The sequence below is a fragment of the Theropithecus gelada genome, chromosome 6 (genome assembly GCF_003255815.1).
Source record: "Theropithecus gelada isolate Dixy chromosome 6, Tgel_1.0, whole genome shotgun sequence".
Classification (NCBI taxonomy): domain Eukaryota; kingdom Metazoa; phylum Chordata; class Mammalia; order Primates; family Cercopithecidae; genus Theropithecus; species Theropithecus gelada.
The window spans coordinates 76,848,530-76,862,987 of record NC_037673.1 but is presented as its reverse complement, the minus strand read 5'-3'; the positions used below and the strand labels follow the sequence as shown (position 1 = coordinate 76,862,987).

The 14,458-nt window shown below is 37.0% G+C and overlaps 1 protein-coding gene across 7 annotated transcripts in view; it reads left to right on the top strand.

Annotated features, from left to right (window-relative positions):
* SSBP2 (single stranded DNA binding protein 2) overlaps positions 1 to 14,215 on the top strand; it is a 328,973-nt gene extending 314,758 nt beyond the window's left edge. For 4 of the 7 annotated variants that reach the window (XM_025388416.1, XM_025388414.1, XM_025388413.1 and 1 more), the window contains one exon: positions 6,831 to 13,983. In XM_025388416.1, the coding sequence (XP_025244201.1) occupies positions 6,831 to 6,860 (30 nt within the window). In that variant the 3' untranslated portion in view covers positions 6,861 to 13,983. Of the gene's footprint in view, positions 1 to 6,830 lie in introns of all 7 variants that reach the window. The other 3 variants (XM_025388417.1, XM_025388415.1, XM_025388412.1) reach the window with 2 other exon arrangements.
* Positions 14,216 to 14,458: the final 243 nt, after the last annotated feature.

Here is a 14,458-nt window from a genome sequence, read left to right as displayed (position 1 = left end):
GTTTGTTTTACTTGCAGGCTATATATGATTAGTGAGGACAAAGAATTTTTTTATGTGTAACAATTTACAGTAAAAAAAAATTTAGTCTGTCAGTGATAAGGAAAAACATGAGAAGCTGCATAATTTAAGTCATAATGCTTAAGATTATGGGAATTGTTTTTTAGATCCTGGTTCTTTGAGTGGTTTACTTCAAAACTATGGACAAATTAATTTTCCTATGTTCACTTTTATCTAATTAAAGCCATTGATTTCCTTTTCAAGTAATTTTACCAGCAATAAAATGGCATAATTCAGTGAGATATTTGATAATTCAATTCAGTTTAACATTTTTGAGCCTATTATATGCAAAGCATCAGGTTAAGACCAAGGTATTCTGAAATAAATATAACACCTACTTTCAAAGAATGCAACCCAATAGGAAAAACAGAGGTTTATATAACTAACACATGTCAGATTAATGAGTGCTATAATGTATATATAAGCCAGGTATTTTAAAAGTCAGAGGAAATGATTAATTTGGAGTTGGAAAAAAACTTTTTTAAAAAGATTCCACATGACTTTCACTTATGGGCAGTGAAAAGAGGAGCTCTCCCCTCTCTTTCCTTCCCAAATTTGTCATTAGTGACTGCTGCCTTGTTTAACAGTTGGAAGAGGGGTGCCAATTCAGAACTGGCATCAGAAAACTCACTGAGGCAAAGAATCAGATATGACAGGATGTGGAGAACTTCCTTACACAGAATAAGCACCAGCTTCTCCCTTCAATCCCTAATGAACTATGCACATGGCAGACAACAGATTCTTCTGTGAATATGTGCATTTAGAAACGAGAACAGCTGGAACAGGGCTTCTTCCACCCCTAACTTCTGGCCCACCCTCCCTGCCCCTGAACCTAAGTGGCTTCAATGCTAGACTGCCAGCAGAGTTAGCGGCAAACAGAAGTTCCCTGCTTTCTCTTCCCTCCTTGTCTCTGGTCCCCACCAGAAACGTTGTAAAAGGAAAAATAATTTGATGGTAGACTGAGAAACTGCACCACCACCCTGGAAGGTAGTACAGCCTTGGAAGCAGGTCCACACTGGCTTCTCCGTTCTTCTGTCTCCTGAGAAGAAGGGACTTGTTGTGAATGATATCATTGTTATCTGTGGCTTTCTCTGTCATACTACCATACATTTTTGTTTAGACCTTTTTATAAAGTCAAGCAATAAGAGGAGAGAGGAAGAAAGACAAAAGAGATTTGGTGCTGACAAATGTAAGGCTTTGAAGAAGTAAATAACCTTGTTATCCCCAATAAGTTAGCTTTGCTATAATCAAGGAAAAACAGAACCCTTAATGAATTCAGAAAGAAAACATTTTTCAATAAATGAACATGCAAGTTCTAGTGTTTAATACACATAAGTCTGAAAGCACATATTTTTGAGCAGTCTGCCTTTTAAGGATCTGTCGAGTTTTATCTTGAAGTTAAATCACAGAAGGAGGCCTGGGAAGGGAACAAATATCTATTGAGTACTCTTTATGTACTAGATACTATCCTACTCTCTTCACACTCACACATGCTGCTTCATTCAATTAATATAGAAACAAAAATGCCCAGCCCAAAGTCATAAACCTTGCGGTGCCAACATGCTTGACAAAACAAAATGCGAATCAAAAAATGTTTCACTGCTTAGGTTTTTTTTTTTTTTAGATCACAACCAAGACCCTTTATTTCAAGAAACAAAGATGCCCCCTAGTGTTCAAACTGTAAAATGTTTGTTTTGGAAAGTACAGACTACAAAACACCTTAGTTCAAAAAAATAGTTTTTCATGCTTCTCAAGTGAAGAAAGTAGCTGGTCTTATTTCCTGAATTAATTTAACAAAGTATTTTCCCATGGCACTGAAATATAATCAATTGAGTAAACGTGATGTTAAAATAATGGCATCAAATAGGAATTACAAACAAGATGGTAGATTATCTCTCGTTCCCTTACCCCCACCTTTGCCATTTTCTGCTATTGTAAAGAAATCACATCAGCCCCAATTTTTTTATGTAATCATATAAATACTAAATTTATTTCACTTTTGTTTAGCTCAGGGTAGAGGAACTGTTCTTGATTTCTCTCTCATTAAGAAAATAAAGTATCATACAGATGCTTAAACAGAAATGTAGTAAGAATTAAAGTGTTCTTGACATGTATAAACAGAAATTTATACACATTGTTCAAAGACTTCATGGAAATCTCTGGATTTTATGGTACATGAACTTGGCATAATAAGGAAAAAATCACAAGTTCACAGCAAGGTGTGCTATCTCATTTCACATTAAAAGATAAAATAAGTTGGTGTACATTTAAAATAATACCTTTAAGGGTTACATTTTTAACCAAACCAAACTGTAATGCTGTTGACTGCTTTGTAAGAGCCATTTTACCATCTGGTTAAGGAGAGCCAGACTCACAGAATAGTTTTGAAACAGGGCAACCTGATATCATAGCATTTTGGCATAAACATTACAATATGTCATCACATATTGATGCAGCAGTACAATAGAAACATTGAAGTGTGGTCTCAGTACAGTACACCATGAATATTTTATGTCTGTAAATATGATACTCCATTTAACACCTACTCTTCCTTTACTTCTGGAAAATTGTAAGCCACTTTTCTACTACTTTGAAGAATAGTAATCTATAGCAAAATTCCTTTTTGCTTGCCCATTCTATGAGTTTTCCTAGAAACTTTGTTATATCCCCTTATTTCATTTTTTGAAGTAGTTTCAGTAATGGCGGCCGAAGATGAGCAGTTTACAGCCTTAGGAGTGTAAATAGCACTTTGCATATATAGACACCCAGGCATAAATACAAACTATTTTACTGTACTAAATACGTTTAGCATACCATCTTATAGTTATTTGTACTACTCAAAAATTAAACTTTATTAGATGATTGCTCGTTTTTCCTTTCTTTTTTTTTTTTTTTTTTTGAGACCGGAGTCTCACTCTCTCGCCCAGGCTGGAGTGCAATGGTGCAATCTCGGCTCACTGCAACCTCCACCTCCCGGGTTCAAGCAGTTCTCCCAGCTCAGCCTCCTGAGTAGCTGGGATTACAAGTGTGTGCCACCATGCCTGGCTAATTTTTGTATTTTTAGTAGAGACGGGGTTTCACCATGTTGGTCAGGCTGGTCTCGAACTCCTGACCTCGTGATCCACCCACCTCAGCCTCCCAAAGTGCTAGGATTACAGGCATGACCCACCGTGCCCGGCCGGTTGCTCCTTTTTCTGAGTTGTATTGCGTGGAGCTGATGCTTCCATTTTGACTGAATTGGGCCCTCATTTTCTCTATTTTTTTCACTCAGTTTCCTCCCTGGGGCAACCTCGCTCTTTAACTTCCCAACAAATCAGTAACAAAATAACATTTTTCTGTAAGATTGACTTAAAACATTTGAAATATCACAGATAAAAAATGTTAACAGTTGCCAGTGTTGAGATGATAGCAACAAATAAAAATGCTTGATAATAGAGTATATGCATATGTATAGCTTTACATATATACACACTCTTAATATATAGTAGAATGAAGGCTATTCTATATTTTTAACACTATTTCCTAACATTACCTGACATATGAATTAACTGGAATAATTTTTTGGTTTTTTTTTGAGATGGAGTCTTGCTCTGTCACCCAGGCTGGAATGCAGTGGCACCATCTCGGCTCACTGCAACCTCTACCTCCCAGATTCATGCCATTCTCCTGCCTCAGCCTCTCAAGTAGCTGGGACTATAGGCACTCACCACCACGCCCAGCTAATTTTTTGTATTTTTAGTAGAGATGGGGTTTCACCGGGTTAGCCAGGGTGGTCTCGATCTCCTGACCTCATGATCCATCCGCCTCGGCCTCCCAAAGTGCTGGGATTACAGGCATGAGCCACTGCGCCTGGCCCCAGAAACTTTTTTAAAAAGCATTTCCCTTGAGGTCCTTTCTGAAATGCTTAGTATCTTTTACTGTTTTACATTATTGACACAGTATACTCAAAAAAATCTTTGTTTTAAAAGAATGATTATCTTTATTATCTGCCCTATTAAATTAACTAAAATTACATAACAACAAAAATTTCAGTTCCTGAGTTGTACTAACTACATTTCATGAACTCAGTAGCAGTGTGTGGCTAGTGGCTGTTGCACTAAACAGCACAGAATTAGAACATCATCATCACAGAAAGTTATATTAGACAGTGCTGATGGAATCACCAGTATTTATTGTAAGTAACAGTAGCTGTAGCAAGCATAGATTAAATTTATCTGTGCCCATTTTGCCATATTACCTGATTTTTTCTACTCTAATAAAACCTTGCTATCCACTTATTTTCTTTTTATTTATTCTTGCCTCTAAACTTTTAAATACCAAAATATAGTTCTGTTTAGCCACAGGCTCTGGATAGTTGAAGCGTGCTGTCATTGTTTATAATGTGAGACGTGGAATCACATTATGTGCATGGGATCAATTGAGTAAACATATTAAATGGTATGATGTTTGTGATGATGAAATGGTAGGATGAAATGTGATGTGATGAAATGGTAGTAAGTTCCCCTCTGACACAGGGTCAGGGATCAGTTCCATGTCATCAGCATTTGTCTATAACTGGGGGGTTTGCTTTGCTTTGCTTTTCTGCTGCTATGATCAAGGGGAAAGGTTGTCTAAACTGAATCTCTTTTCTTGTTTCTGGCAGCCTTCCTCTTTTTTTTTGTTCTCCTATGATCTGTCTAAAAGTCTCCCCTTTTAATCACCTTATACTCACTATAATCCTACCTACAGGATCAGTTCAAGTATGTAATTTCACTTTCCTGTACTGAAACACTATAGGCTGTGAAGTGATTAACAAGTATTAATAGATTTTCCTTGATGTAATGCATGTTTAAAGGATTAAACAATCCTCTTCCTATAGTCCAGTGACCCTTTTCCAGGCCTAATCACCCACCTTTCCTCAGGAACAGTGCATGCTTTTGGTTTGAGCCCTAATGACATCTGGCCCAGACATGTGCCAGCTGAGCCATTGCCCCTCTGTGCTCTTCCCTGGGGAGTCCTTACATCAGTATACACCTATATGTCCTTTCTAATTTCTGCAGCCGGTCTCAGCTTGTCTAGAATTCACTTCATTTTATTCTCTTTCTGCCAACTTTCTGAAAAGTTTGTGCTCCCCTACCCAGGATTATCACAGCTTCTGGTTAGGTTCCTGGAGCCTGGGACCAATCCCTTTGCCTTTATCTGCCTTTTTCCAGGAGGCACAATTGTTATTAGCATGTTGAAGGTAATTGCCTTTTACCCTGGTCCTCATGAGCTTCCAATAAAACATTTAAAATATTTCACATTTCAGGGTCCACATTTATATTTTAATTTAGAAACTGTCTTCATCCAAAGAGTCTTCAATCCCACATGTGGGATTAGATGCCTCTCCCCACAGCTCAGATAGTCTAGAGCTGTGTTGTTCAAAATGTAACCACTAGCCACATGTGGATACTCAAACTTAAATAAATTAAATAACATTAAACATTTAGTGTCTTGACTGCACTAATCACATGGCATGTGCTCAGTAGGCACATATGGCTAGTGACCTCCAAGTTGGACAGCACAGACCACAGAACAGATATGTCATTGAAGAAAGTTCTCTTGCATGGTGCTGCTGTAGAACTTTTCTGTCACAGTCTATTCCCCAAGAATATGAGGGTACAGTGGCACAATTAGCAAAATAATTGCTCTTTATTTCTCTCTAAATCATTTTTGAAACCATTTTTTTCCAAACCTCTGAAACCCTCACCTTTTATCATTTGTCAGCCTCATCAAACTGACAAGTCAGCATGTAACAATGATGTTCCTACTCACGTGCAAAAATGACTGGATTACAGTTAGAGTCACAGGCCGAGCACAGGGGCTCACACCTGTAATCTCAGCACTTTGGGAGGCCAAGGCGAGCAGATTGCTTGAGCCCAGGAGTTTGAGACCAGCCTGGGCAACATGGTGAAACCCCATCTCTACAAAAAATACAAAAATTAGCCACGTGTGGTGGCTTGTGCCTGTACTCCCAGCTACTGGGGAGGCTGAGGTGGGGGGATCACCTGAGCCCAGGGAAGTCAAGGTTGCAGTGAGCTGAGATCACTGCACTCCAGCCTGGGTGACAGAGTGAGACCCTGTTTCAGAAAAAAAGATTACAGCACAGATTATGGGCAAGATGCTTAAATGCTGCAGTATAAATTAGTTTCTTAAGTATTTTCAGTGCTTTAATGAGAGCTTCCCAGGGCCAGCTTGCAGTTGTTTTTGTTTTGTTTCCCTACTATTAACCTAACACTTGCTGAGCACTTTCTATGTATTCAATAAATACTTGGTTTAGGGATTTTATATCACTTCTTCCCCAAGTCCCTTTACAGATAGGGAAACTGAAGTCAAGACAGGTTAGGTAGCCTCCTCAGTTTACAAGCTAGTAGGTGGCAAAGACTAGTCCTCATACTTACTTAGTTATGATCCAGCCTTGGACTAAATTTACCCAAGGTTTTTACAAGTGCCTGCAAAACATCAATCTGTCTGGAGGGAGGAGGCAGAGGGACTGGGTAATGATCAGCCTTCTGGGTGCAGGGAGAGAATAGAACTTGATGCTTTCCAGGGGAAATATTGAAAATTTCAGTATTAGGTTAAGTCTGTATCAGTTTACTTTTTTTATAGTTTCTTATTTTATGTTGTATGAGATGAAAAGCTTGCACATAAAAGATGATAAGAAATTAGAATTCTTCATTTCTGTTGTACCAAGAAGAACCTTAGTGATCTCTAAAAGAATTGTTGTTAAAATATGGATTCTTCTTTCCTTCTAGTACTCCCCTAGCATGACAATGAGCGTGTGATCCATTACCAAGTCTCCTCATGAAAACCACAGTGAGTCAGCCCTTCACAGAACTACTACGGAAGAAAATTATTCATCACAGTGTACAGTTAAACAAAGGAATCTCAGTCACACCAAACCAACCTTTTTATTTCCTGCTCTCTCCCCTCTTTTGTGAAGAAAGCGGGTCCAAACGTGATTCAAACAACTGTACGGAGTGGCATATTAGAATTGCCCTAAACTGAACTGCAAATAATTATGTGTGTATGTATATGTGTGGGAAAGAGAATGTACTGTATATGTGTATGTTATACAGACATATACACATACATACATTGACCCACAGGACATTGTAAAATATTATCACATGACATCTTAAGTAGAAATAAGTAGGGACTTTTATTCCATCCTTTTTTTCACGTTTACATTTTAATTATTACAAGTTGCTCCTGCCCCCTCCCTGAACTATTTTGTGCTGTGTATATCACTGCTTTATATAAGTTATTTTTTAAGGTGAACTCAGATGTTATGGTTTTGTAAATGTCTGCAATCATGGATAGGAATAAAATCGCTTATTTGAGAGCTTTCATTAAATTGCGTCTGATGCAAGTTATCCTGTGAATCACAAAGTGTACTGTCTCAAAAAATAGAAGAAAATGTGTCTTCGTCTTTATGTTGAATCAAACAATTTCTCAGTTACCTTCAGTGAAAAGTATTTTTAAATTTTTATTTGAGATAAACACTTCAAATCAGTAAAAGCTTAACTGGGGCCTCACACAGTGTATTTCTGCAATAACTGCTTTAAACGGAGTTCTTGATTTGTTTGTCTTAGATGATACAGAAATCACTAAATAGCCCAAATCACTTAGACCATAGCAATAAAGTGACAGGGGTTGTTGTATTTTTAGCAACATCTTTTCTCTTTAACATGATGAAGCCCAAAAGTGATAACAAAACCATTTGCTTGAATTTGTCACTTCTCACCAGGAATACTAGAGGTAAAATTTTAATAACATACTAATGTTAAATGGTATCTGGTTTTTATTCAGACTTTTTGTGAGCATATTCATGTAGACACTAGAAGTAAATACATTGAATGAGACTTTGAGCACAAGGGAGAAGAGAGTTGTGAGCACTCCTGAGGCCTCTGGAGTGCTACTTTTCTATCCAGGTATCTTGCTTGCTACCAGCAGAATTGACTGGTATTGGTTCTCACTCGCCAGGGAGCGCCTGCTCTGTTCCTGGGATATAAGGCTTTTATTCAGAAGCAAATCATTGATAGTGACTTTGCTTTATCTAGCCACTGACTTCAGCAGGCTAAAACTACATTGTGTAACTGCCTGTTCAAAAAAGAATGAGTAAATGTTTTAATAAAAAAAAAAAATCTACTTCCCTTATGAAAGCACCTTGCTCTATGGCACTTTCCAGATCTTTTGAGGTTTTGTGCTTAATAATACATACATACACCAAAATCACAATAGAAAGATATGAAGACTTTAATTTTAGACTCTGAAAGATAACTGGGTGATCCTTTATGTTAAAATTGTGATACAAGCAACCATTGATAAATACCAACTATGAATCCAAACTCCAGAGACTGAAAAACATTGTTTAATCGCAGGTTAAAGCATTGTTTAATCGCAGGCTTTCTCTTTCCTTTAGGCTTATAGTCTCTAAAGTGAAAAATTGGCAGTATATAGTCATGCAGCTCATAATGACATTTCAATCAACCACAGAGTGCATATACAACAGTGGTCCTATAAGATTATAATACCATATTTTTACTGTATCTTTTCTATGCTTAGAAACACAAATACCATTGTATTACAGTTGCCTTCAGTATTGAGTACAGTAACATGCTGTACAGGTTTGTAGCCTGGGAGCACTAGTTTATATTATATAGCCTAGGTGTGTAGGAGCCTATACCATCTGGGTTTGTGTAAGTACACTCTATGATGTTCGGACAAGGAAAATACTGCCTGACAGTGCATTTCTCAGAATGTATACTTGTCATTAAGTAACACATGACTGTATTTGCTAGTTCCTGATGACTGACTTCTCTCAAATTCATAATGATTTAGTCCTTGTAAAAATAAAGATTTTGCCTGTGCCTAACAGGGATACTAGGCAGAACTGTTGAGGAAAAAAAAAAAAAAAAAAAGCTGAATTGAATGTATGTTGCAGATTTAAACTATAATAAAATGAGCCTCAGTTAATCACACACAGCGTTCAGATGCCTAGGAGTGCACACGGGAGAAGAGCCTCATGCTGTCAGCCTGCAGAAACCTTTCATGCAAATTCAGATGAAAAGGTCTTTACCTCAAGCGAAGGTAACCTGAATGAAGGTGACAGTTTGTCCAGACACCTGACTTTACCAAGAAGAATTTTGACTTTCATTTTTTATGACAATCGTATAAAAACTGACAGCCCTTTGATTATTAAGTTTAATCTTATAATGCTAGAATTTTCAAACATTTTGTTAACTCTTCTCCATTATTACTGATCTTGAAGTTCTTTTCTTTGCCTTCTGAGAAGGTATTATTTCTTATCACAAAGAATGATGAATCTGATTTTATCTGCCCTTATTTTGGGGGTAATACTAGAATATGAATTGCATCATGATCCCCATTATTTGTAACCTAAAAGTAAAATTCGTTTTTTTTGTTTTCAAGGCAGAGCAGTCAATTCATTGTAAGTATTCATTTCTTTTTTCTTCTTGGAGTCCAGATTAAAAAGAGTTACTTTAGATTTAAAAATTTCCTGGAATAGTTGAAAAATTATTTTTGAGGAGAAAATTGTATCCAAGAAACCCAGAATGTAAGGATACTTGATTTTTATAACCAGATAATTCTTTCATGCACTGAATGGAGGACAGTATATCTGTATATTAATTTTTGTTTAGATTTTGAATCATTTAACCCTTATCCTTTTTTCTTGTAATAAGAGTATTTAATGTTTTTCTCTTGTGTTTTCCATCTTTATCAATGCATTTGTGTTGGTCTTGATGTATACTACCTGTTCCTAGGGTTATTTTTTACATATGTCACCTCACAGTAATAATATCAGCAATTCTTGCTACATTGAACATATTAAATACACATGTAAAAGGCAAAAGTATGCAGTAGGTAAAAACATTAACTCTTGCTACTCTGCTTTGCATTCTGCCTAACTCACTGCATTTGAAAATACATGTCAGATTCTTTCTGAGGTATTTTTTATCCTTAACTACGTGTCTTACAGCAAAGTTGCCCATGGGAACAAAGGCTATAGGGTGTCATTGATCTTGTAATACACCACATTTTGATGGGTGAATCTTACTAGTACTCCTTTGAAAATGTTCCAGTGTGGACTCAGTTGCTGATGAAGAGGAAGTTCACAGCTAGGAATCCAAGGTCAAGATTTCTCAATTGCCAGCTGGGCACTCACGCCTATAATCCCAGCACTTGGGAGGCCAAGGTGGGCAGATCACCTGAGGTTGGGAGTTCAAGACCAGCCTGGCCAACATGGTGAAACCCCCATCTCTACTAAAAATACAAAAATTAGCCGGGCGTGGTGGTGGGTGCCTGTAATCCCACCTACTCAGGAGGCTGAGGCAGGAGAATCACTTGAACCCTGGAGACAGAGGTTGCAGTGAGCCGAGATTGTGCCACTGCACTCCAGCCTGGGTGATGGAGCAAGACTCCATTTCAAAAATAAAAAAGATTTCTCAATTGCCAAAAGATTAACAAGTAAATCGGTTCTGCTCCCCCAGCCATGAAAAGTGCCCAAAACAGCCCTTTCCCTCTAGAATAAAATAAAGAAAACTTCCATTTCTATTTTTATGATTCTCTAAGATATCTGAACTCCATTGCATTTCATAGGGTTATTCAGTTAACACTTCTGTGGTTTAAAAGACAACAAATGAAAATAAGTAAGTTCAGTTTGGGGCATGAAGAAGTCCCACATCTGTCTCTATCTTTTCTTCATCATATTATCCTAGGAATGTATAGCAAAGCATTCAGAACTGCTCCCTTGACTGAGGAAGTTTTCCACCATCCTTAATACTATGAAGTCTTGATTACTTCTTCCGCGGCTTTATCCTTGCCTCCCTCCCAATCCCTACATCTTCCAGGAGAAATAAATACCAACTGAACACTGTTACCTTCTCAGCCCTTACCATTTTCATCTGCATATAGTGCATAGTACTAAGAGTGGTTTTCCCAGGAGAAATAATTGCAATTTTCATTCCTTGATTATCACTGCTAATTCGAAGGAGTGCCACAAATCATAGCCACTTGATTTTGGAATGCATTTTAATCTTTTGACACTGTTGACACTGGTTTTCCTTTTTTTTTTTTTTTTTTTTTTTTTTGAGACAGTCTTGCTCTGTCACCCAGGCTGGAGTGCAGTGGCACAATCCTGCAGTCTCCACCTCCCAGGTTCCAGCGATTCTCCTGCCTCAGCCTCCAGAGTAGCTGGATTACAGGCATGCATCACAGGCTAATTTTCGTATTTTTAGTAGAGACAGGGTTTCACCATGTTGGCCAGGCTGCTCTGGAACTCCTGACCTCAAGTGACCTGCCCGCCTCACCCCACAAGGTGCTGGGATTACAGGCGTGAGCCACTATGCCTGATCAAGTTTTCCTCTTTTTTTTTTTTTTTTTTTGAGACTGAGTGTCACTCTGTCGCCCAGGCTGGAGTGCAGTGGTGTGATCTCAGCTCACTGCAAACTCCACCTCCCGGGTTCATGCAATTCTCCTGCCTCAGCGTCCTGAGTGGCTGGGACTACAGGTGCATGCCCAGCTAATTTTTTGTATTTTTAGTAGAGAGGGGTTTCACCGTGTTAGCCAGGATGGTCTTAATCTCCTGACCTCGTGATCCGTCTGCCTCGGCCTCCCAAAGTGTTGGGATTACAGACGTGAGCCACTGCGCCCGGCCCAAGTTTTCCTTTCTTTTCTTACGTCTTCTGTACAATAGAGTCGACCCTCCATATCCGCAGGTTCCACATCCCCGATTCAATCAACTCCTGGTCAGAAATATTGGGAAAAAATTAAAAAACAATAAAAACCAATAATACAACAATAATTACAAATAATACATTATAACAACTATTTCCATGGCATTTATAATACATTGTATTAGGTATTATAAGTAATCTAGAGATGATTTAAAGTATATTGGAGGATGTGCATAGGTTATACTATGTCATTTTATATAAGAGACTTAAGCATCTGTGGATTTTGGCATCTGCGGGGGTCCTGAAACCGGTCTCCCTTGGATGCGGAGGGACGACTATAGTTCTCTTTGAAAACACTAATCAATACAAGTGGCCAGTGAATGTATAGTATGGGAGGGAGAAATCCAATGTTGGGGACAAGGTTGCCATATATTTGCCAAAAGTAGATTAATCTTATTTCTATTTTTCCCTCCTGGTGGAATAAGTTTATTGTTTGCTATGCGGAGCCAGAGTCTGTGTTTGTTTAAAGCAACGGTACCCAATCTTAAGCATGTGTAAGGGTCTCCCTGGGTCTGTGAACCATACCTTGAGAAATAACTAGAAAAGTGAAAAAATGGCTAACCACTATTAATACTTGCATTTCGCATACTAAATATGTTGTGTGTACCTGTGTGTGTGTGTGTTGGGAATAGTAATATGAAGTTTGCTCACAAAACACTCCCACTGTGATTCACATTATTTTGTAGCACAACCAATAATGATTAAATAGAATGATTTCCTTTGACTACTTTTCCTTTCAGTGGTAAAACAGCTGATGAAAGTTATTTGGGATGGAAAGAGTAATACAAGACATAAGCAGATGGAGTCTCCTGTGCCTAGGTTTAGCACACCCATGTTAGCTTGTCCACATTAGGCCTTCTTTTGAAGGTTCTGTATCTAAAGATAAGGGCATAAATGATCATTTAATTCTCAGCCACTTCACTGATACTACTAGGAGTTACACAGTAATTATGGTGGTTTGATACAGACATTTGTTTACAAGAAACTGAATTGGCATTATTAACTTATTACAAAAAAATAAGTTAGCTTTACCCATGAACTGTAATTCAGATTGATAAGGTGACCTACCCATGAAAAAGACACCTGAGGCCCATTTACTTTTTTAAACTATGAAGTGAAATCCTCAGTTAAATAAGTGTCCCAAGAAGAATTTCCTGTTAAATTTTCCCTGTTAACTTAGTGTAATTGGTTTTCTTGAATAGAAGAATAATGATTTCTGTAAGATATTTTAATGTGAATATTTTTGATGTCTTCATCTTTAAAAATTACAGTACTTTATATAGATATTAAAATTTTTAAGTGGGACTAGGTGTTTTTATGTATACAATTACAGTTTGTCTCTTCTCTCTTTGGACATTTACTGGCTATCACCAGAACAAAGGTTGGACTCATTTTGCTTATCCCAGTCATTAAAATGTTATGATCTGTCTAACATATTTAGCATTTCATTTTTAAAATGAAATGTACCATTATCGTAACAAAGGTAACTATTAATGTTCCCAGAAACAGTGATGTAAAGGACTTATTCCCAGTCAATATTAACACTTAATCCCACTTTCTTTTTTCCACCAAATGGCCTCAGTACATTGCCAAGAGAGTAAAATTTGGATTCCTCACAGTACTCTCAGAAAACAATATGGTATTTGTCAGCTAACTTTCCATCATGTCCTGGTAAAATTGCTCAGTTAAATGTAATTGGCCATCTACTTATTTAAAAAGAACAATTCAAATAATCTGTACAGTTACCATAATTTGACAACAAATTACTTTAAATTTAGCACCACCTTAGAAATTTTCGTAATATAAACTACTGATTGAAATGTGTTTATACGTTCTATCATATTTCAAAATGTTTTACTTTCCTTGCATTAAGGCAATTAAAAACACAAACTACATGTTAGGATGAATAATTTAAAGGATATCCTGTTGTTTCAACATAAAAAATGGAAAAGTCTTTATAAATAGAATACTTATGATAGCCATCTACGTATTGAATTGTTTAATTTACCTAATTGTGATTTTCCGAATTTAAGATGTTTTCTTACTACATGTGTTAAATTGTTACCTATAATATCTTCCTGAAAAAATAGAAGTATTTGTAAGGTTTTTATAAATGCACAATTTATGTATAAATATAATCGGAATCTGGGATGACTCTTAGTAATCTACTATTCTTAATTCAATGATGGCCACCAGCTACCTGACACATTTTGTAAATTTAGTATCTGTGTATGTGTGTTCATGTATGTGTGTGTGCGTGCATGTGCACATTACTGCATTTATTCTCAGATGGATTTATAATTTAGTGCTTTTGTACAAGTACTTGAACTATTCATGTAATGGGATAAGTTGCCATAAAGATGTACATAAATGACCCTTAATTTGGCACGTTTACACATTTAATTTTTTTAAATACAGCTTTTCATACACAGTTTCTACCCTTTCATTTCTAGTCTGTACTTCATTACTTATTGAAAAAGTCAAGTTTGTATGAAGCCAGTATAAACATCAAAATATAAAGTCAAAATATAACTAGTGTGGACATCTGTGTATATAATTGAATTAGACATTATGCCTTATATAAAATTCAGGAGGCTCTAATATCAAAGGATTTATATGCATTG